This window comes from Pangasianodon hypophthalmus, chromosome 8 (genome assembly GCF_027358585.1).
Source record: "Pangasianodon hypophthalmus isolate fPanHyp1 chromosome 8, fPanHyp1.pri, whole genome shotgun sequence".
Lineage (NCBI taxonomy): Eukaryota > Metazoa > Chordata > Actinopteri > Siluriformes > Pangasiidae > Pangasianodon > Pangasianodon hypophthalmus.
In genome coordinates, this window is record NC_069717.1 from 16362444 (window position 1) to 16387337 (window position 24894).

General features: G+C 38.1%; 1 protein-coding gene and 1 long non-coding RNA gene across 10 annotated transcripts in view; one reads left to right on the top strand and one right to left on the bottom strand.

Annotated features, from left to right (window-relative positions):
• The window catches only part of LOC113524481 (citron Rho-interacting kinase), a 63188-nt gene that overhangs the window by 17779 nt on the left and 20515 nt on the right, over positions 1-24894 (bottom strand). For 4 of the 8 annotated variants that reach the window (XM_034306676.2, XM_034306682.2, XM_053235948.1 and 1 more), the window contains exons 10-31: positions 23930-24025; positions 23096-23212; positions 21575-21684; positions 20570-20744; positions 17325-17522; positions 15643-15696; positions 13355-13552; positions 11508-11701; positions 11297-11432; positions 10882-10986; positions 9157-9297; positions 8913-9020; positions 7301-7499; positions 6870-7043; positions 6566-6589; positions 5791-5946; positions 4298-4478; positions 3079-3167; positions 2670-2774; positions 2322-2491; positions 1793-1873; positions 1364-1499 (exon numbers count right to left, since the gene is read on the bottom strand). In XM_034306676.2, the coding sequence (XP_034162567.1) occupies positions 1364-1499; positions 1793-1873; positions 2322-2491; positions 2670-2774; positions 3079-3167; positions 4298-4478; positions 5791-5946; positions 6566-6589; positions 6870-7043; positions 7301-7499; positions 8913-9020; positions 9157-9297; positions 10882-10986; positions 11297-11432; positions 11508-11701; positions 13355-13552; positions 15643-15696; positions 17325-17522; positions 20570-20744; positions 21575-21684; positions 23096-23212; positions 23930-24025 (2947 nt within the window). The remainder of the gene's footprint in view (positions 1-1363; positions 1500-1792; positions 1874-2321; positions 2492-2669; positions 2775-3078; positions 3168-4297; positions 4479-5790; positions 5947-6565; positions 6590-6869; positions 7044-7300; positions 7500-8912; positions 9021-9156; positions 9298-10881; positions 10987-11296; positions 11433-11507; positions 11702-13354; positions 13553-15642; positions 15697-17324; positions 17523-20569; positions 20745-21574; positions 21685-23095; positions 23213-23929; positions 24026-24894) is intronic. The other 4 variants (XM_034306680.2, XM_053235952.1, XM_053235950.1 and 1 more) reach the window with 2 other exon arrangements.
• On the top strand, positions 4396-24888 carry LOC117597830 (uncharacterized). 2 transcript variants are annotated; one of them, XR_004578591.2, is made up of 6 exons: positions 4396-5102; positions 11531-11672; positions 13390-13540; positions 17360-17530; positions 23168-23231; positions 23969-24888. It is a non-coding gene; the product is annotated as an uncharacterized LOC117597830 (long non-coding RNA). The 2 variants fall into 2 exon arrangements; XR_004578590.2 differs by lacking the exon at positions 17360-17530.

The window sequence follows — 24894 nt, forward strand, 5'->3', positions numbered from 1 at the left end:
GTTACTAAACAGCCAAAAAAAAAAAAAAGAGAAGAATTTCACTGAGAGAGAGGTGGAAGTATTTTTGATGGAAATCTAGAAGAATAAAATATATTATTTAGCAGTGTATCCAGTAGAGTCACAGCACCTAAAAAGGCCAAAATATGGAGAGAAATTACAGAAGTGAATTCTGTGAGGTCCATCCAGAGTGATAATACTCAAAATAAGTATTACTGCTAATTGACAGAGTTTCTCTGCTGCCAGAGGAGGCCAAACCATTAAAAATGACCAGATGCTGTGGCAAACAGAACCGACTTACTGTGTAAACCAGCTTTCATCCTGCAAAAAAATAAAGTAAAATAATACCAGTCTCTAAATATCCTTTGCCTCCTAAGGGCATCATGTGCTAACTGTTCTAGTAATATCAATTCTGCCATTTGCACCACCTGGGCTTATGGTTATAATATAATATAATATTTCCTTAATGCCACTTAGGCTTATATGAAACAATGCTTCTTAAAATGTTTAATTTGTATGTGTATTTGAAATAAATAAGTGATTTGAACTTGATAGAATAATCCATATACAAAAATGCAGTAACTCATCGCAAATTGTAAGATTTACAGCCAATCAATCAATACTTAGTTAGACTACTTATGTTTAAATTTACACACATTCCACAGCAGGAGACGAAAATTTTTCCAAATTTACAGGATTTTCATGTACACCAAATTTTTTGTGTATTTGCTCATATGAATGATTTATGCATAAATCCAATCATATCCATCTTGATAATTCTTGCAAATTACAAGGATGTTACTTTTAGCCCCCATACTGGACACCTCTTCAGCTTTTGATGCTTCTTGATACTGCCAGTGAAAATCAGAATAAAAATAAAATAAGACACACTCCTGATGGAACCCAACACCCACCCTAAATGATTTTTACTTGACACCAAGAATGTGGACAACAAATGTGGAGGCACATGATCATAGGCCTTCTCCAAATCCATAAAACACACGTAGATTGGATTAGGGTCTTGAAATATTAAATCATTATTTATACATACTACATATACAAAAGTGTGAATACAATTAAAAACTGAAATTACTTGTTATTGTTATTATGTGTGTACAAATGCATTACTTAATATTAATTAGTCAACACAACACAAACTAACCATTATTAACTCATTTGCCTGTTAACAGATGAATTCTCTCAGTTAATTGTGTTACCAAAACATCAGCAGGTAATGATTAGTGGTGTAAAGATGTGAGGGGAAAAAAGTGTAGCCATCTCAGTTGCTGTATTTCTTCTATAACACATATAACGTATTATTCAAAGCACATACTAAAGCTGCCAGGTGCAGCTGAAGCTCACTCACCCACAATCATGAGCAGCTTGTCTTGCTCTTTGATAATATAGATTTGAAACACAGAGCCCAAGCCTGGAATGTGAGTCAGCGAGTTCTTTATAACGTTCAGTGCATACAGACCTTCCTCTGAACCCACTAACACAATCTAAGCACACAGCAAAGACAAAAATAAAATGGTATTAGACTTGTATGTTTTATTCAGTGAGAATGACATTTTCTAATGAATTCAGCCTCAACACTCAATTAAGATACTACATTAATAAACCTTTATTAATGTAGTATCTTAATTGAGTGTTGAGGCTGAATAATAGGTAATAATGGCCACTTCAATAACTGATCTGCATCGTAAACCTGCCCATTATGATTATGAACATTATATTATTTTTCTAATATTCACTGGTCCTACAATAGTTTGTAATATTGTATGCAATCTGGTACCTGGTCAGTGAGGGGGAGTGTGCAGTTGATGTCCAGTCTGTCATCTCCCTCCAGCTTCAACAGAGAATTTCCCAGCAGCTTCTGAAAGTAGGGAAGAATGGATTTTTTTTTAAGGCCCAGAGGTGTTTGATTAAAAAAGTTGGATTTCATTCCCTGAGCATAAGACGAAATACATTATTTTCAACAGATAAATCAATTTGTAGCAGTTTTTTAGCAGTTTTTTAAATATATCTCTGTCTTGTTTGTGCATGTATTTGTTTTTTGTTGCCACCATTTAAAAATTAATATTATTCAATTACAAAGCCTCTCTTTGCTAATGTTTGTCATTACACTTTCAATCAACACACTGCAGAAAAGAAATACAATAAATAAACTTTTTTTAATTGAAAAATGAATATTTATAGAATCTTCTCTGATAAATGTATTCTGATAAATCTGTGTTAATATTCTATGAAGTAAAAAATATAAATAAAAATGTTTTGGCAGGGGCCACTGTATAACAGCATCAAAATGAGCTGATCAGACTCACTGCATCTGCCTCTGCTTTCTCACGGGCACCACGGGCACTTGCCACGATGGCCTCCAAAACTGCCACCCACCGCTGCTTCTCTGCAAAGCTTGAGCTCATGAGGTAAAGCGTCTGTGCTGGCCAGCAGGATGTATGGGGAAGCAACTCAAGCTTCAGAACAAATGGCACATCTGAGGACCCAAACACCTTCATTATACCACACTCAGGAAAACTGAAAAGTCACTTTGTTGCTCCTAATTACAACTGCCTGTATTTCAAAATCTCTAAAGTGCAATCGTTTAATGTCTAGATTTATTAGCACAACATAATGCTGATTATCATTTTTTCTGTTTTTTTCTTTTATCTTACCAGACTTTGCAGTGTTGGTGAGCTCTGAGCCACCCACAGCACTGTGCACAATCACTTCGCCATCGGATATATACAGATCAAACTCATCGACTGGCTTCACCGACTCTGCAATTCAGCAGGTCAATTAGCATGGAATGAATACAGTACAGCCCTCCATTGTGGTTTTCAGTAAACCACGGTACCTGCTTACGAGGAGCCTTTTTTCTTGACAATGTAGTACAACAGTATAATTATTTCCTTTTCATGGTAAGTTCCTTATTGTGGTATATTATCCTATCAGTATATGACACTCAGAGTAATGACCAAATGAGTTTTCAACAGTGTTGTGTTCAACAGTATTGTGTGGACTAATAACTGACTACTGTGCATTGTTTGTATTTTTAAGTACATGAATTGAGAAAATAATGACCTTCTCTGGGCTCGGTCTCATAGGTAAGAACCTTGTTCCCTTCCAGCACCACATACTTCCTCTCCCAGCCCTGACCACGCTTCCCATTCCTACAATCAGGAAGCAAACACACACTTCACAGTCCTTATACATGGTTCAAAGTGATCCACACATACAGTCAGGTCCATAAATATTTGGACATTACTGTTGTTATTTTAGCTATCTACCACTGTATATTGGAGTTGAAAATAAATAATGAATGTGACAGACATTCAGCTTTAATTTAAAAGTATTCATATCCAAATTGGATGAACAATGTAGGATTACAGCACATTTTATATGTGTTACTATTTAATAATACTAATAATTAATAATCTTCCTATCATTTTGGTACAAGTTGATCTTTGTCTCATCTGTCAATAGGATGTAGTTCCAGTACTGCACAGGCTTTTTTAAAGATGTTTTTTTTTTTTTTTTTTTTTTTTTTTTAAATTCTAATCTGGTCTTCCTGTTTTTGAGGCTTTCCAAAGGTTTAGATCATGTGGTAAACCCTTAGTATTTACACTGCTGAGGTCTCCTCTTGATTGTTGCCACAGATACGCCTACCTCCTGGAGGGTGTTCTTGATCTGGCCAACTCTTGTGAAGGGGCTTTTCTTCCCCAGGGAAAGAATTTTTCTGTCATCTACCACAAATATTTTACGTGGTCTTCAATTCAATTCAATTTTATTTGTATAGTGCAAATGGTCATTGTCACAAAGCAGCATTATAGAAATATATAAATTCAGGATAGATATTTTATCTATCTATTTGTAGACAAATGCTACACTTGAAATCCAACTTAGAACTTTCAACTGCTTAATTGAAAGTGAAATAATAGCCAATTATCCAGTTACCTTTGTTCCTAAATTGGGGGGCACATATCAAAAGCGCTGTAATTCCTATATTATATAAAGGGTTTATTTTTAAAAAATTTAAGATTTTTTTGGTAATCCTAAATCTGGGCAATTCATAAAAATATGGAAAATGTAAAAAATAATAAAATATAAAATAAAATAATAAATAACAGATACAGATGTATGCTTCTACAAACAAAAACTACAAATTCCTATGTCTGGTACAGGTCCAAGGCTTTCATAATTCTTTACCACTTTTCCAATGATCCTCTTTTGCACTGGCATTATTGTCCTAGTTGGTGTGGTGATGGTATAGTACTGATGGTGGAATGCAGTGTGTTCTGACCTGGGCTGTTTCATCCAGCCCTCCAGCCTCATGTGTCCACTGGAGTCTTTGAGCTGTAGGCCCGAGTTGCTGCTCTTCTCCCTGCACAGAGCCTCAGATAGGTGAAGGGCGTATTCGGTGGGCACACCACATGTGGCTGGAAGGTAGGGGGAGCATTTTGGGTGGCACAAAGCATGGCATTCTAATGTGGGAAAGAAAAATACAGCTAAAACAAGAGTATCAAGCTAGGGTTACACTTCCAACCACTTTTTGCGCGTTTCTGTTATCGACAAAGTGAAAGTGCGTTAAAAAAAAAAAAAAAAAAAAAAAAAATTTGCTGTCTCCCGCCTGTTTCCATCCAATTGGCCTTTTACCGATAAAATGGTGTGCGTGATGACGTCACCCTTAAACAAACAAACAAAAAACTGTCTCTGATGCAAGTTTTGGTGTATCTCAAAAGAAATCTGCCCTTGAGCCGTTTCCATGCATAATTTTGTGTATATCGCAAATTGTGCACATTTTGCGTCCCGCATGTCCTCAAATCTTTGTACAGTGGAGAGTACTGAGACAATGAAACTGGCCAGCTTACTTTCATTTTAATTTAACAAATAATTGCAATTGCACGAAATATCAGAAAACGACGTCAGAATCGAGCAGGTGCTCATCTGACAGGGCTCCAAGTAACCTTCGTCAAATTTATGCGACGAAGCCCATGTGTCTGGGAGGTGGTGGTGGAGAACTGCACCCATCGCAGGACCTGAAAAGACTGCCATCGCGCTGTTCAAGCTGGCGACCTGCGCCACAGAGTAGTGGGGAAAACTTTCGGGTTAGTAATACGACCGTCCATCGATGTGCATATTCTGTGTGTGAAAAATTAATCCGGCGTTATATCAGGCTGCCGAATGTAGCAGAGCCGAAGCTGCATACCGTAATTCTTCGGCGCATCTTGTATCACAGGTTCACGGTGCGCCTGCTTGCACGCACATCCCTATTCCTCCCTCGACGAATGGATAAATTCTGTCATGTGACAGTGGCGCGAATGCCATTTTTCTCGAGAAAAAAAAGTTTCCAAACCATTTTTTCGCAGCATTTGAAGTGTAGACATCGAATTTACGCGCTAAAGTTAAACAAAGAAGATTATGTCGACACTTGTGAAATTTTATCGATAATTTGAGTTTCCATCAGCTATATCAGTAAACCTTTTTTCGCTAAATAAAAATAAATAAATAAAATAAAAAATTTAAATAAATGTAAAAAAATCCTTGGATGGAAACGTAGCTAGTGGCAGTGTGCAAACTTAATATTCAGATATATTGTATTCACTTTAATTTAATGCAAAGACACCTAAAAAGTGATTTGTCTTAGTTATGAATTTTAAAATAATAATAAGCACCATTTGAGAAAAAGAATCTGCATTAGTTTTTCATACATAAATTAATAAAAACAGTTAATTGGATTGGACCTTACTATATAACACATTTGTGTGAATTGACAAAGATGTCTCGACACCGTACCAATGCAGGTAGCCGCCTGCCGGGCGAAATGGACGGTGTCTAGGCATACAGTACACTTGGCTGCCCTCATGTTGAGACCCTGGGTGAACCGGTGTGGGGTGCTGTGGCTACCATGAGTACTGTGATGAAGCCTCTCCTTTACACGTCGCACATATTCTAAACAGTGAACAGGTCAAAACAGCACAACTTGGTCATCTGTACATCATCCTTTGCTAACCACATTATCCTGCCAACCCAACATACCCACCCAACCTAAAAGATGATAAAAGCAATGTCAAAACACCCTGAGAGTATTTGGCTAAACAGAAGGAGATAGTAGCCAATTCAGACAATTCAAAGACAATTCATCCTGAGTTGCCCATGATTGGCTGTTGTGGTGTGACATGCAGCTTTTCAACTGAAATATAGGATTTATAACATGTCAGATGATGAAGAGTAGTAAGAGCATGGTCACTGGTTTTCAGTGAGGGTCATGGCCCAAGGTTGCATTCAGAGATAAGCTCATTGTCCCCAACAGCTTGTGTTTTCTGCAGTGGAAGTGGTCCTGAAGAATGATTTTACAATATGATTGTTATGCAATGGAGAAGTTTTAATGATGTACCACAGCAAATGCACAATATGATACCATAAAGCATATAGGTTTATACTGATAAAAACTGGCTCATTTTGGAGCATTAAAGAGAGTTCAACCAAAGTACTTTTTTCCTTTTTTGAACAGCGAGCTTATCTTTGGAACATTAGAAAGCAAGCATCCTTAGCCTAATGTATAACTTACTTTCAGAAGTGGCTCTCCTTATTTCTGCAGGAAAAAAAGCATGTGAGATAAGAATGGCCAATTTTAATAGCTATTTAATAGCTCATTGAAAGTCAAACAATAAAGTAACTAAGGATCATATCAGTTTCTAATGTCATTTTCTTACTGATCTCCTTTTTTATTTTAAGTGTAGGCAAAATGACTGGTCAAATGGACCAGATTGGTGAAATAGACCAAATACAAATATTACACATGGAAATTACCCAACAGTGATGCCTATTTCCTTGAGAGGGAGAATTTCTTTAAAATGAGGCTGTGTACTAACCGTCAGAGGTGGCTGTCTCCTTCCTGCGGCTGGAATTGGATTGTGCCAGGCTGGAAGGGTTGGGCTGGTGTTCAGGGGATTTGGTAGACTTAGTTGACATCATGAGCTGCTGCCGGGCCAGACCAGGAGTGGCAGGGGTACCACCATGTTCCAGTGCTTTATTAAACTGCATGGCTAAAGGAGAGGGGGCATGAGGAACAAATGAGAATTAAAAAAAAACACTGAGCAAAAAAATGCACATTTACTGATTGCAAGTAGCTCCTTTGTTTGAATATCTTTATCAATGGCCATTTAATGTTTTGTGTTTTTAGGCCAAAAGATTTACTGAAATTATATGTCACTTTCCTTAAGATTTTCACAGTCCTACTTATTTGGAGTAACAGCATAAAGATGTAATCATCTTCTTAGGTTCATGTATAACTACATCTCACCCTCTCTAAGTTCCATGCGTGTCTTTTGGAGGGCCTCCTCCAGCTCAGAGCAGCGGGCACGCTCTTTATCCAGCGCTGCCTTCATATCACTGTACTGCAGGGGCACAGGGGTCACAACAGGCACAGAGGCTGTCTGGGTCTGACCCTGGGCTGCCAGCGCTGCCAGCAGGTCCTCCCGACGCCTGCCACCGAAGATGCCCTGCACACAAAGCAGAGCCAGAGTGAACCGCCCAGGCCCAATGATCTATTGACAATGCTTTTATCACCCTAACCATAACCTTACTCAGCTAGAATGTCCAGGATTTAGATATTCAATCAAATTTGGTGTCACTGTCTACTTCTTACATATCTGTATAGCTCTGATGCTTGGGCAAAGACTTACATGCAGGCTACTTGAATGTGACAAAGCGTCATGTCTGTGTGTGCAGCTCCCAAAGTTGCAGACCAAAGTTGCATGCTTCCATGATCCACAGCCCAAAACCACATCACATGACCTCCATCCCTGCTCCCTGCAAACATCTATCCCTTCTCACCTGATTTCTAATGGAACTCATCTGTTTGCAATCACACTACTCCTTTTAAATAAGTCAGACTCTCAACAAAAAGTTACTTTGTGATGTACCACTTCAGCATTTTTTTCTGTGATGATTCCAAACCTTTGTTATCTGTCTTGTTTAAGCAATATTGCATGAGCAAGAGTGTGGTTATACTGAATATCAGCACGACTTTGATTCAGCCATAGGCATGAGGCTGCAGGCTAAGTGCTGCAGGTAATCACAGCCATGCTGATATTCAGTATAACCACACTCTTGCTCATGTGATATTGGTTGTATATAACTGATTTATAAATAAGAAATTAAAACTGACATTTGAGACATGTTATGGCCAAATAATTTTGCTCTCCCAACAGAAATAGATCCTGAAAAAGCCACACTCACTGATAGCCCATTAGCTAGCTGGCTAACTAGCTCACAATGATTGGAACATTCCCATTAAAAGTGCATGAAAAGGCTTCCCTTCTATCATCTTCATCTGACGAGGTTTCATATTTTAAGTCAGAAGTTATATTCATGAAAAATGTATCGTTTGGCATGTCGGCTGATGATATCACTAACTCTGCTGTAGTAACGGTTTCAGTGGGACTGTTGTTAGAATTGGAATTTTATGTGGCAAACGCAGACAATTACTTGCTGCACAGACACGTGAATACAAACAGTGATACAAACAGTGAAACATCACAGTGAGGTTATACTAAATATAAGCACTCTTGGAATGCCGCTCGTCCAATCAAATTAGTGGACAAGACCTAACTGACTTCATGTTTGCTGATTTAGTCTTGTGTAGTTTATGCTTGTTTGCTGATCACTTCACCATTTGCCTGCCTCATGTTTCTGAGTATTGCCTAGTCCTGTGGTTTGTCTGCTACATTGATTTTAATAAAACTAGCACTTGTGTCCTTTTGTCTGCTTCATGAAACAATGCACCATGGTCATGCAAAATTGGACCACACTTATGTGGTTATAGGGACAATTAATAAGGGCTTCAGAGAGAAGCATTTTCAGCAAGCAGTTAGTTGGTGGGGTAATGAGACGAATGCCCAGCAGACTCTGACCTTTTTCTTCTTAGAGGGATGGTCTACCTTGGCCTGCAGGAAGTCTATAAGCTTGGTCTGCTGGGTGATGGTGCCCTCCATCTTCACCTTCTCATGTGAATATGCTGCCTGAAAGAGATTTATGCAAAATGCATACATTTTCCTTTTAGTGTCATTATTGGATTTTGTTTTCAATACTGAATTTTACTGAATCTTGATTAATCACACTTTCAGCTATGAATTCATGAATATTTAAGGGATATACCTGTATGTTTTCTAGCTGATACTCCAGGTCTGTTCTCTCAGTCTTCAGTAGGTCGGTCTGGTCCAAAGCATCCTGCAGGCCCTGCGTCAATCTGAAAATATGACTCTTTTGCATGTCCAGCTGCTGCTGTAGCTTTGCTTGCTGCACAGACACGTACACACATAAAAACACAATCAGGGAAGATTTCTGCTTTAGTGTATATTAGATTGTTTTGGATCATTGTCTTGCTGCATATTGAAGTTTCTCCCAATTAGATTGGGTGCATTTCTTTATAAATTGGCATAAAGAATGTTTCTGTAGACTTCTGAATTCATACTGCTGCTACCATAATGAGTTACATCATTAGGATTAGTGAGCCTGTTCCAGAGGAAACCATGCAAGCCCAAGCCATTATGCTACCTCCACCACTAATGAGCAGTGTTTTGGATCATGAGCAGATCCTTTCTTTCTCCACATTTTGGCCTTTTCATCACTTTCGTAGAGGTTAATCTTGGTTCCAAAATGTTTGTGGCTCATCTCTGTATTTCTTTGCAAATTCCAATCTGGCCTTCTGATTCGTACTGCCGATGGGTGGTGTGCATCGTGTGGTATGGCCTCTATAATTCTGCTCTCAAAGTCTTCTTTGAATGGTGGATTGTGATACCTTCACCCCTGCCCTGTTGGGATTTTTGATGATGTCCCTGACTGTTGTTCTTGGGGTTTTTCACAATGTTTCTGTCATTAACTTCTGTTGTTTTCCTTGGCCAACCTGTTTGATGTCTGGTTGTTTGATGTCTGTACATCAGAGGTTTCTTTCTTTTTCAAGACATTCCAAATTGTTGACTGGCTATGCCCAATGCTTGTGCAAAGGCTCTGATCAATTTTCCATCTTTTCAGAGTTGTTAATTGTTTAAACAATCAATCTAACAGGGCACACCTGGGCAAAAAGAAACTCCTGTCAGTCACATGTTCCAATATCTTTGATCATTTGAAAATGTGTGGGATTTGAACTGTTCAACAGATTTTCAAGTGCTGTCACCTCATTTGCATTGATGCCAAGCTTAACATAAATCTACAAGTGATGGTTTGAAATAATCTGCTATTTTCATTAGTATATTCATTCATTTCTCATTAATATATCAAGAAAAAAAATTCGTTTCCTGGATTTTATTGTTTTTATGCATTAATAGCTAAAATTATTTTTCAGTAATTTGCTGTATAATACAGTATGATACTATAAAATGTGATTGATTACAAGTGATTACTGTATAGATTATTACAGTAAAATACATTTACAATAATAACTGAATTGATACTGCTATAAAATTATGATACAGTACTGTATTTTCACCACATTATTGTATTGTATTTCTGTATAACTGTGAAATTTCAGTAAAGCCTGGTGAACAATCCACATTTGATCTAATAGTTTTGTATTAGACTATTCAAATTAAGAAACGTCCTTCAGATACACTGAGAATCATGTGTATTATTTATATGCATATGGGGTATGAATACATTTATGTTTGCTTGGGGGTGGGATGGGGTGGAAACAATGAGATTTAATGTTGTGATTTGCATCTTCCTCCAACTCACACCACTACATTTCACTGTTAAGCTGTATGTATTTCATCACTGTAGAACTTAATGTAAGTCCTGACACAAATACCTTTTCTCTTATAGAGAGCATTTGCTCTGTCAGTATTTTCTGAAAATGAGCTTCCCAGTAAAACAGTCAGAGAGTACCTCATCCACCAGCCTCTGTTTAAGCTCTCGCTCAGTCTCCAGTTTCTGCTGCAGGCTGCGTGCATTCATCTCCAGCATGGAGTGTTTCTTTTCCAGGTCACTCAGCTGAAGGAAAGTAAGGGAAAAATAGCATTCATTCTCTCCCTTTCACTCAAAATACTAGATAAATCATTCCCTGGAGTACTACCACCCTGCACATTTTGATGTTCATCTGATTCAACTCATCAACTAACTAATAATGGTACTATATGAAAGTTGAAAACACTGATTTACCTTACTGCTCTCTTTTTATGGTTGCATTATGTTCTGTTATTAAAATTTTAATATTTAATTTTAATTACAAAAAATATCTTCATCAGTCTGGATGTGTGTCTCCAAGTCAGATATAAGAAACAAGTGGTATTCAAAAACATACTGTATCAGAGAGGCCTTCTGCTTTCAGTTTCTGGTCCTTCAAGGCCTGCTGCAGCACCAGGATCTCAGCCTTGTGTTCCTTTACTGCCAGCTCAACAGCCTGACGAGACTCAGAGCTGCGCTGGTCAGCACGCAACCTGAATAAAACATAGCAAGAGAGTCAGAGAACTGTGTTCTGAAATATGTGTATATGTGTATTTCTGCATTATAACCTATTCTGTTTTTCATTGTCCAGCTGTCTCTGTATTTCTCGAGCCCTGCGTTCAGCCTGGTTCTTCTCTTCCTCCAGTGCCGTCCTCCAGCTCTCCCACTGCCTCTCCTTCTCCAATAGCTCGTCATTCAGAGTCTCCAGCTCTAGCACCTGCTCTTCCAGCATGGTACATGTCGTCTTCAGGGTCTCTATGTTCTGTACACACACACACACACACACACACACACACACACACAAAATACACCCACTCACAGATTACTAATTCATTCTGACTTATTGATTATTCATCAACTAATTAAGAGATAATATGAGGTGTTGCAGTCTGTCACATTAAATTCAGTCTGTCATTAAATTCAGTATGTAACAGTTGGGTGTCTGTACTGGGAGGGAGGCATTTGGGTACAAGCTAGATAAGTAATTAACAGTGTCACATTTATGTTTATGTGAACTCTGTCTCTCTCTCTCTCTCTCTCTCTCTCTCTCTCACACACACACACACACACACACACACACAATCTGAGCAGTGAGCTAAGTGTTTTGTGGGTTTATTGCCATGAGCAGAGTAAAAGAAAAAGCAGGCTGCCATGGGTGAGCTGTAAATCTGCAACATGATTTTTTTTTTTAAATTTTACATTACCGTTTTTCTTCTATGCCAAGGGCACAAGGAAATAAAAAAAGCTCCTATGAGCTCTCTCAGTAAACACAGCAGAACCCTGGTCTGCTGTGTTTACTGAACCATGTACTGACAAGGTTCTTACAGAGTATTGTGTAAATACAAATGAGTCTTTCATTTTCACTGTATAGTGGGACAGTGATTCAAACTGTGTTGTCCTGCCAAGACCAAGACTAAAAATATATGTCAAAAATATTATCATAATTCATCTATAATTAAAATAAATGAAATACAAATTTGCCACAGTTAATATTACAGATAATTACATTATAATCAACAGTAGTGAGAAGACTAATCTAGAGCATTCTTGAGTTATTTACAATGGAAAGCATAAAGGCAAAAATTATTATTATTATTATTATTATTATTATTACTTCCCAACTTCCCAGTTATACTTCCAGTGGTAAGCAACCTAAACCCCAGCTATATCTTATCTCTTGGGTGTACTGGGTGTAACTGGACAGCTCTGTGACAGTTTTTAATTGTACTGCTGCAATCCTACTACATCAAAATGACACAGAATAAGAGGAAAGAGGCTGGGAAAGAGAAAAGAAATGTGAAAAGAGGCTCCAAATATATCCATGTATAGATGCCCCTGCGATGTCCAACAAAGCTAAGCGGAGGGGACCTGAGAGTGTGGATGACACATCTCTCCTTCCCACAAGTGCCTATGATTACCATTCGCTTGTGTTACACAACAGCCAGTACTGAGACAGCGCACACCCACATGAACTGCCTCCCACACACATGCAACGGCTCCATTTCTCTCTCTCTCTCTCTGTCTCACTCTCTCTCTCTCTCTCACACACACACACACACACACACACACACACACACACACACACACACACACAGGCAAATTCACCCAGCCTCTGCTCTTCTACACACCATCTTTTTTTCCGTGATGCTATGAAACAAAGGAAGCATCTTGCATTATTTTCTAACTTATCAAGTGTTCCTTGTAGAGGAATTAAGAGTAATGACTCCTTCCTTTTCTGTTTGTATCATTAGCTTCAGTATATTTGTTTGGACATGTGGCTGCAGTTCCACAAAACCTGTCAATAACCCCCTAATTATTTCTGTAAAACAAATAAAGCTACTATAAAAAGGTTATTATAAAGGAAAAAAATGGATTCTGTATGTGTGTGCATGTACATATGTATGTGTGTGTTTACTTGTTTCTGGTTGTTGAGGTGCATCTCTCTGTCAGCCACTTCTCTGCGCAGGCGATCCACCTCTTGGCTAAGCTGCAGTCTCTCCTCATTCTCGTCAGTGGCTTCATCCAGCTGCTTGGAAAGGTAGAAGTTCTGCCTGTTTAACTCTGCATTTTCCTGTGTCAGCTGAGTCAACTGCTCCTCCAGGTCAGTGATCACCTAAAACAAGTGGCCAAGATAATATGAGATATTCAAAGCATAGCAAGTCTGCAAATCAATTTCCCTGGGTGGGAAAGTATTGGTATATATATATATATATATATTATATATATATATATATATATATATATATATATATATATATATATATATATATATGAAATAAAATATAAAATAAATAATTCAGCTATTGAGCAACTGAGGAATCAGGGTGAAATTTGTTCTCCTGAAAATCCCTTAATCCTGGGATCAGCACCCAATCAGCAGTGAGAAAGTGGCAGCAAGCATTAACTGGAAGTTCATTAACTCCTTCTTTTTTTGTTGAGGAACAGGTATATTGTATAGTACACAAATACCTCTCTTAATATACTGTAACTCCTAAGTTGTCACCTATCCTTATAAACATTAGCACATAATAACCATACAATAAGCAATATAAATGTGACTAATAACATTTTAGGATCATTACATCTCAATAAACTGCTAAAATATACTTGCCCTCTAACAAAAACTTCCTGTGTTATTCTTTGTAAATCTTTAGTTATCCAAAGTCAAGCAGATACATAGAATGTTGTGGATGTAATGCAACGGGTACAGGAGAAATAATCTTCAGAGTAAAGCAACGTGGTAGAGCTGTCACACAATGTTTCACTGGCTGATCTAGAGCCATGGTGAAGACGCTCAAACAGCTTGTGTGTGGGTGGACAGTAAAAGTAGGCCAACAAGATAAGAAGAGAAAGATGGTGATAGATTAGATAACAATGAAGAGAAACCCAGAGGTATTGCAGAATAAAGCCACCTTTAACATTTATTTAAAAAATAGAAAATGGCTTTAATCCCAAGAGATCAGGTATCTATGGAATGTAATTCACCCAAACAAAAAATAACATTAAATTTTTTAATTTTGCTTTTATTGGTAACAAAGATTAAATGAAAGATGAGTATAATATCTCAGAAATGGACAACTTTTACACCATAAGATTGTAGGTTATGACACAGAATGTGGTTATTATGTAGTTTTATCTTTTGAACACTGAAGCACTACAGTATAAAGTCATTTCATTTACTAATGCTTTTCCCAAGATTTTGTGGTATACCTGCACAATCATGTTGGTAACACATACCTTTGAATGAAGAAAGTGATTCACACAAATGTTGATTAATCCCAGAAAACACTGTAAATTAGTTTCAAGTAAAATCATACACTATAGGGGCCGTATTCAGAGTTGAGTTAATACTGAAATTGTGCACGTTGGTATTCAAACGTGACACATAATGTCAGAATTGGGTGCTGCTCAGACAGCTGCAGTGAGTTGTGTGCACGGGGTGGAGTTTGCTGAAAACAGTGTCTCAGGTATGTGCAATTGTGATTTTGAACTCATTTTTCTTATGCAATCTTTGCACAAACGAGGAGCAATATTAAGTCAAGAAACACTGTCTGATATTTTGTTACAACCACAATATTTTCATATGAATTGTCCCAGGAGAGAACACAATTTGTTTATTTGATGTGCACAGAAAAGATCAGAGGAGACAGAATCTTAATCTGAGATAATATCTAGAGAACTGAATTTCATATGGCATGTTGGTTTTTACATTGAAATTAGGAACTCCATCTATTAAAGTGAGCTTTAACCATCACAGATTACTGATATGTCAGCTTATCCATTGAAATATGAACATATTTTCTTTGGAGAAGGATGCAAATTAACCAAAACATGAGCAACGTTTATTAATTATAAAACTCAAAATAGCATAATGAAAGCTTGAAAAAAGCACACACACTGCATCATACAAAGCTCTGTCCTGAAAGCTCGGAACAAGACAAATCTGGCAACTTTAGTGTGAACTGAGCACGGATAATTTTAATAATTGAAATGGGCCACATAATTTCAAGTTAAACACCTATACAGGCCAAATGTGTCCCCACAAAATTACTGATATATATAATATGAACTTGCTTACTCTGAATACAGCCCCATAATTATTCCGTTGAAAAATGCTGAACTGTTCCTTTAATATGGATTATTAACTGGTACAAACAAGGTAGCCCAATTCTGTGCAGTTAAATCTAAAAATCAATAGCATACCGCGCAGCTGTCCCTCAGGGCATCAAACTTTCGTTGGATTTCATCCCGGTGAGCCTTAAAAAAAAGAAAGCCACATCAGTTACAACCAAGAATGGGTAAGAGTGCACACTCTTGTACAGTGCATTTCAAGAGCCTAGAGAGCTCTGTGGTGAATGTTGCAAGATCCAGAGTTTCAAGAGTATAGTGAATAAAACTATGTAGGATGAACATTCTTGTTGACATACAGTCAGGTCCATAAATATTTAAACATTGACAAAGTTATTGTTATTTTATCTATCTACCTCAGTAAATAATGAATATGAATGAAGGAATGAATATAAAGTGAAGACCTTCAGGTTTAATTTGAGATTATTTACATCCACTTTGGGTGAACAGTTTAGGAATTACAGCAATTCCCCGTCCCCGTCCCCATTTTAAGGGATTAAAGGTAATTGGACAATTGGATGCTCAGCTGTCCCAGATGTGTGAGAAAAAAAAATCAAAAGAAATCAAATCAGAGGGATAGCAAAAAAATTAGGTGTGGCCAGTACATTCTTAAAAAGAAAGCAAGCACTGGTGTGCCCTGGAACACCAAGAGCCCCAGAAGACCAGAGAAAACATTTGTGGTGGATGAGAGAAGAATTATTTCCCTGTAGAAAAGAACCCTTCACAACAGTGGACCAGATCAAGAACACCCTCCAGGAAGTAGGCATATTTGTGTCAAAGTCAACAATCAAGAGAAGTTTTCATCAGAGTAAATACCACATGATGTAAACCATTGGTAAGCCTCAAAAACAGGAAGACCAGGTTAGAAGTTGCCAATAAACTATGGGCTAAAAAGTCCATACATTTCTGGAACAACATCCTGTGGATAGAGGAGATAAGATCAACTTGTACTGAAATAATGGGAAGAGAAGAGTATGGAGAAGGGAAGGAACTGCTCATGATCTGAAACTTACCACTTCATCTTATGCCATGGGCATGTATGGCTGCCAGTGGAACTGGTTTCCTTGTTGAAGTAACTGCTGACAAAAGCATTAGGATAAATTATGAAGTGTATAGGGCCATATTATTTGCTCAAGTTCACACTTGCTGAAGGCAAAACTGTAGGAAAAATGCCCCAAGAACAAGCTGGACCTGAAGACAGCTGCAGTAACCGGGGAAGAAACCCAGCATCTGGTGATGCCTATGTCTTCCACACTTCAGGCAGTCATTGGCTACAAAGGATTTGTGACAATGTAAATGACAAGTTAATTTATGATTATGCAAGTTTAAGTTCAAATTACTTTTGGTCCCATAAAAGAAGAAGAAGAAAAATTGGATGTAATTCCTATACTATTCGCCCTATTTGGATGCAAATACCCTTACATTAAACCTGGAAGTCTGCACTTTCATACTATTTAATCTCCACTATACTGTGGAAGACAGCTAAAATAACAATAAAACAATAATTTTTCAATGTCCAAATATTTGTGGACCTGACCTGTATTTCACCTGATAATGTAGTAAATATGTAGATTCAATTCAATTCAACCCAATTTTATATAGCACTTTAAATTGTCACAAAGCAGCTTCATAGAAATCTGAATACAGATTTAGATCTAAATTTATGTTGTTGGGTAATATGCACGTCTTATTTCTTGTTCTCCAAAATTATATTTTTTTCTATATTAAAGTTTTTTATTTAGTAAACTTTATCTCACCCGGAGAACAGTGATTTCCTCCTCTGCCTCAGCAGTGGTCTCCTCTAGCTCAGTTTTGGCCTGCTGTAACTGGCTTTCCAAGGCATGGCGTGTAGCCTGCAGGCTGCTGATCTGAGACTCTCTCTCCTGTAATGACAGTGTCAGCTCTGACACTTGCCGCTTTAAATCCAGCTTCTGCTCCTCATGTTCCAGGCCGATCTAAAGAGGTAAAGGGACTTTTTCCCAATTACTGAGCATAATTATGTGTCACAATGTTTCTCTGTTGTGTTAATAAACCTTATTTCTACTTTAAATCCCTTCATTATGAAAGTCTTTTTGTCAGTACGGAAATTATTAATTGTTTGAGTTCAGCAGCTGATGGGTGTTCTAAAGAGCTCCATGTATCAGTAAAAGTGAATTTGATGATTAATGAAAACTGATATATAAGGAACCAACAATAATTTCATCTAGGTCAGAGCCTCGTGAGATGTCGCATATTACTAGTTGGAAATGTTTTATGTTTTTTTTTTCCTTCCCATTTTCCATTATTGAATTTTTCTGTGATTTTATATACCTCATTTATTCATTCTACTTCAGTAACTGCTTTATACTGGTCAGTTATCTGGACTCTATCCCAGGAACACTTGAACTGAGGCAGGAATACACCCCGGATACACCCCAACTACAAGCATTGGAGGTGGGAGGAAACTGGAGAACCCAATGGAAACTTACATAGACACAGGGAGAATATGCAAAAATAGTAACCAAGGCACAGGATCGAATCAGTGACCAATGATGAATCTGTGGTAATGCTACCCGCTGTGCCAGCATTCCACCTCGATTACAGTTCCCTCCGAAAGTATTGGAACAGCAAGGCCAATTCTTTTGTTTTTGCTATACACTGAAGACATTTGGGTTTGAGATCAAAAAATTTATATATCCTGATATTTACATCAAGATGTGTTAAACAACTAATAATTTGGCATCTTTGGTGGCAGATCACCTGGATTTTTGGTGAGCAAAAGTATTGGAACAGTCGGCAATCCACTGACATCACCAAACTGTTCCATTCTTCTTTTGTGATGCTTATCCAGGCTTAGACCGCAGCTTTTTCAGTTGTTGGTTTTTTTTTTTTTTTGGGCGGTTTCTTCCTTCAGTCTCCTCTTCAGGAGGTGAAATGCATTCTCAATTGGGTTAAGGTCTGGTGATTGACTTGGCTTGTCTAAAACCTTCCAATATTTTCCCCTGATGAAGTCCTTTGTTGTGATGGCAGTGTCTTTTGAGTCATTGTCTTGCTGCATGATGAAGTTCCTCCCAATTAGATTGTATGCATTTCTCTGTAAACTGGCAGACATGTTTGCATTTCTCTGTAAACTGGCAGACATTGACTTCTGAATTAATTCTGCTGCTACCATCATGAGTTGCATTATTAATAAATATTAGTGAACTTGTTCTAGAAGCATCCATGCAAGCCCAAGCCATGACACTACCTCCGTGCTTGAATGATGAGCTCATATGTTGCTCATATGTTTGAGATCAAAAGATGAATATGAGAAGATAGATCAGAATTTCAGCTTTCATTTCCTGATATTTACATCTAGATGTGTTAAACAACTCAGAATATGGCACCTTTGGGGGCAGACCACACAATTTTTCAATGAACAAATTTATAGGAACAGATAGTCTTAAAGTAAATTAAAGTAAATCATCAATAAAGATTAGTGAGCCTGTGCCAGAAGCAGTGATGCAAGCCAAAGCCATGACACTACCTCCACCGTGCTTGACCGATGAGCTTGTACATTTTGAATCATGAGCAGATCTTTTCTTTCTCCACACTTTGGCCTTTCCATCACTTTGGTAGAGGTTAATCTTGGGTCCTAGAACTTTTGTGGCTCATCTCTGCATTTCTTTGTGAATTCAAATCTGGCCTTCTGATTCTTACAGCTGATGAGTGGGTTGCATTTTGTGGTATGTCCTCTGTATTTATGCTTTCAAAGTATTCTTTGAAACTTCAACCCTGCCCTGTGGAAGTTGTTGGTGATGTCACTGACTGTTATTTTTGTGTTTTCCTTCACAGCTCTCACAGTGATTCTGTCATCAACACCTCTTTTCTCAGCTTCGAAATGGCTTGCTTTTCTCCCATAGATAGCTCTCTGGTCTTCATGTTGGTTTATCCTTTTTAACAACAAATTTAGTCTTCACAGGTGAAACCCAGTGTAGCTCAAGAGTAGACATTCAGAGTTATTAATAGTATAAACAATCAATCCTACAGGGCACACCTGGGAAATGAGAAACACCTGTCAGTCACATGTTCCAATATTTTTGATCACTTGAAAAAATGGGTGGGTTTAAACAAAAGGTGCCATGTTCTAAATTGTTTAACATATCTAGACGTAGATATCAGGAAATGAAAGCAGAAATTCTGATTTATCATTTCGTATTCTTGTCTCATCTTTTGATCTCAATCCCAAATGTCTTAACAGTATAGCTAAAACAAAAGAATTGACCTTGCTGTTCCAATACTTTCAGAAGAGGACTGTATATATCTGCTAAAGACACTATATGACCAAATGTTTGTGGATGCCTGATCATCATTCACATAGTTGGGCCTTCCCCAAACTGTTGCCACAAAGTTTGAAGCACACAATTCTATAGTATGTCGTTTTATGCTGTAGCATTACAGTTTCTCTTGACTGGACCTAGATGCCTAGCCCAAGATGCCTAGCCCAAACATATTCCATCATGACAATGACCCTGTGCACAATGCAAGATCCATAAAGACAAGCTTTGCCAAGGTTGGAGTAGAAGAACTCGAGCAGCCTGTGCACAAAGCCCTGATCTTAACCCCACAGAACACCTATGGGATTAACTGGAATGCCAACTGTGCCCCAGGCCTCCTTGCCCAACATCAGTGCCGGGCCTCACTAATGCTGTTGTGGCTGTATGGGCAAATCCCCACAGCTACGTTCCAAAATCTAGTGCAAAACCTTCCCAGAAGAGTGGGGATTATTATAACAGCAAAGGGGAGACTGGAATGGGATGTTCAAAAAGCACATATGAGTGCGATGGTCAGGTGTCCACATACTTTTGGCCATATAGTGTATTTTAAGGAATTGAGGACACCTAAAATGAGAGGCCAATGTTTAGAGGTAGGTAGAGATCCACTGTAGGTAAGATAATCTTTAGGTTTTTCGCTATGTCCTTGTACACCAACTCAATTTTTTTTTTTTGCAAAGAAATAGCATTTAAATCCTGTTTGTTCTCACCTCTCTGAGTCTGGCCTCCAGCTCCAGCACACGGCTCTTGTTGGTTTGTTCTTGTTGACTCATTTTCTCCAGATGCTCCTCTAGCTTAGCATTCTGGGCCTCCAGTTTGCCTGCCTGAGACTCCAGGTAGAATTTTTGCTGCCTCAGTTCAGAGATCATTTCCTCCTGGGCTTTCCTGAAGAACAGCAACCACGAATGATAGTAGTAATGTGAAGATGCATGTCTTTGATGCTAAAAAATTGAGAATGTGTGCTCAAGTGACAGACCAAAAAGTCTAGTTATCTTCCATAAAAGCAGGTACAATGCTAGTGAGGTGCAATGTCTTGTAAGAATTCTTGGATAATTAAATCTAACTCATTTCAAAATTCTAAAAATTACTTAGCATACTTATTGAAAGACCTTCTCCATCAGAGACAGTTTTATAGTTCACTGTAAATCAGAAAAGTATATGAAGAATAGGAGTAATAGACGAAAAAGGTTTCAGTTTCAAGACCTGTTTGTTTGTGCATGTTTGTGCATGTGTGTGTGTGTGTGTGTGAGAGAGAGAGTGAATCATCCCCCTTCTCTCTATCTTCTTGAACTTCTATAGGCCTTACAATTACACTCTACTGTAAACCTGTCCAATCAACAATTAAAACCACCCTTGAATCATTTGAATCCAATCTAACAGGTTTGCCATAAAATTGGTGATTTTTATGTCAGACCGAAGGCACACAGACATACAGATATCAACATTCTGGTACAGCTTCTATTGAGGCCACAGAAACAGCTCTTTTCAAATAAAGAAAAAATAATCAGGTATACATAAACCAAAGCAGGGAAGTGCAGGACCAAATCTCATTTGTTTCCTCACATTTTTTATACTTTCCTGAGAATACTGAGAAAATACTTTGAAGGTTGTTGATAATGTAAATAAGCTATAATAAAAATCTCACCATTAAAATTGAAATTCAGTTGAATACAATGCAATTTAGGATGTGAGCACATGTCTCACTCTGAGCTCACATGTTCTTCTGAGTGTAGATACTGCTGTTGGCTGCCAGTTTGTTGGCCTCAGAGAGCTCAGCAATCCTCTGCTCCAAGCTGGTCATCTTCGACTCCATAGCACTGATAGTCTGCAAGAGAAAGAACCTTGTTAATAAGCAGCAGGGGTGGTTCGTATCAATGGGCTAGTAGGGCTAAGTCTTTCAAAGATTAAAAAAAAAAATCAATATAAGGTTAATTTCTGTCCATCGTGTCAGGTGACACGCCCACTAGAATTCAGCTCCATTTGGGCTAATATATTTTAGCCCATTTTGGTGATGCTTCTGTAATACATCAAGTGCTCAGTAGTGAGTATAATATGTAACAAAAAAGTTGTTGTTGCTGTTGATGTTATTAGTGGTGCTTGTGTAACAAAACATCACTGTTGTTATCTCACATATTATTATTATTATTAGCTATTAACTAGCTAGTCCCACACCATTTGCGTCAGCGTCACAAAACATGCTTTAAAATGTGCGGCCCCAATGGGACAGGTGTGCTATTACTTTTCTCAGTGTTCTCACGCACACTTTTCGCGCACGTGGACAAAAACTTTTTCGGCCCATAGAGCATGAATGGGGAATAAAACACAGGTGTAACAGTTCAGACATAGTTCGGCTGACATGCTTGTATCACATATCCTCTCGTGAGTTTTAGGGAGTAGACCTGACATATATACATAGCGTTTCGGAATTTTCGCAGGAAATGTCCAGAAGATGGCGTTATTCTGGCCCCACAGACAATAATGGGAAACTGAGACGTTGTTTAGATTTACTGTCTCCATAGGAAATTTTCAGCACCTACGTAGTCCCAAATTAGTTATGCTTCAACAAACACGTACACACATGTAGCTTTGTACCCTACTGACCGGCATGTGCAGTTGCATGTTGTTGTCGAATTTTGCACGGACAAGCACCACCCCCGTTTTCTTCAGAAAATGTAAATTTTAGTTATTATTATTATTATTATTATTATTATTATTATTTTTATTATTATTATTAATGAAACCTTGAGAGATATTGTATTGGTGAACCCAAAATAGTTTAATTCTCGAGATACCAGCCACCACTTGTTTTGTGGATGCTCGTAGCACCTCAAATATCCATATGTACTGTATGTGTTACCAGGGCCAGACATAACACTAGGCAAAGGTAGGCAACTGCCTTGGGCCACCAGAAGCCAAAGTCCACTTAAAAATGCAAATTGAATATATTTTTAATTATTAATGCTAAATAATTCCTATATTCCCATATTTTGCCTAGGGCCCCCAAATCACTAAATTGGCCCCTGTGTGTTACCTTACACCAATACTAGCTGCACTGAGAAAAAGGAACTGAAAATAAAAATAAAATGATGTTTTATTTATTTAGGTTTCTCCCCCAATTTGGTCACCCGTGAATTCCCATCCACCAGGCAGCTCTCCCCTATCATACTACAGCTACCAACAGCTATCTATAGCTAACACATTCGTGGTACCATCACCAAGCTTTATAGTGGTCTTACCGCTGCCTGTTCACTGATCAATTTGCATTTCTCCCGAGCTTCCTCCTCATATATGTCCTGTTTCGATTCCAGGAGCTCTTTATCAGCCAAGTCTACCTTCATCTGGGTCTCCAAAACCTTGTCAACATAATGTACAGTAAGCATGACTCAGACAGTGTGCTAAATTAACATTTCAGAATGATACAGTATATCAGATCATTTTTGAAGCTGAAAGGTATAATGTACTGCATATTCTGCTGGAATACAGTCATTATGCCAAGTGTAAATAAATCTGCTTTCATATAGGTTATGAAATTAGTTATTATTGAAATTGTGAAATTATTAGTTCCTTTTAGACTTTTTGTAGTGCTAAAAACTAGAACTGAAATGGAGTTAATTTGAATTATATTTGTTGATTGCATAAGCATTCACTCACCTGGGTCAGTACAAATTCTGTGGTTTTCCAGGAACAGGTGTACTTATATTGAAATCACATGACACTGTAATTGCACACAGGTCGACTCCATTCAACTAATTATGTGACTTCTGATGGCAACTGGTTGCACAGAACTAAGTAAGAGTTCTATATTGATTGATTGCTAACTATATTGATTCCCCCCTTCAATATTATGGGCTATTTTGTGTATATTCATGACACATAACCCCAGTTAAGTCCATGAAAGTTCCAGGGTGCAACATTACAAAATGTGGAAAAGTTCAAGGGGTGAATACTTATGCAAGGCATTGTTAAAGTCACAGGTCTATCATTGAAAACAGTATATTATCATCATTTTCATTTCAATATTTGAACTTTTTTTTTTTTTTTTTTTTTTTTTTTTTTTGCTAATACACAACCTTGATCTTATCCTCATACAGTTTCTCTTTCTGCTCCAGATGAGTCTCCATGCGCTGGGCTGTGGCTTGCGTTTCACGCAAGTTCTCCTCCAATTCCTGTAAATTGAAGAACAAGATACATTAATTCCACTTTATGGTTATGATAGAACCCCAATAGTGGTGTAATCCACCCAACCCCTCCAGGGGCTTAAGGGGCCTAGCCCAATAATGTTCCAGCATGACAATTCCCCTGTGCACATATCAACGTCCACAAAGACACAGTTTGCCAAAGCTGGAGTGGAAGAACTCGAGTGGCCTGCATGGAGCCCTGACCTCAACCCCACTGAGCACTTTTAGGATGAACTGGAATGCTGACTATGCCTGAGGCCTTCTTGCCCTATATCAGAGCCTGACCTCACTAATGTTCTTGTAGCTGAATGGGCAAATCTCCACAGCCACATTCAGATTTTGTGCCAAAATAAATTGGTATTTGGAGCTATCCATGATTCCCTCTTTCTCAAATCAGATATTTATTCTCCCTGGCTTGAGAATAATGTGATTTAATATGGGAACAATAGTGGTATATGTGCAATTTCTTCATATGTCAGTATATGCATAAAACTGTTGTTTTGTAAGTATTATTTATACATGTGTATGATGTTGACTACACCACTGAACTTTAGGCACCTCCCATCCACCACCACTAACCACCATACACATTTACACTTAACAGACTTAAATTGATCACATTACAAAATCTAAAAAAAAGATATTTCATACTACTGCCATATTTTGTGGCATCAAATATTTATGAGCAATCAGTGTAGCCATGCAATCTTAACCAAAGAGAAACACAATCCAGGCTTGCAGTCTGCTGCTTTTGGAACTGAGACAGGCACAGAGAGCATGCTGGGAGCAGTAGGGGCCACTGCTCAGTCAGACAGAAGAGACAAAGAGTATGTGTGTGCTTATGTATCAGTGGGTGA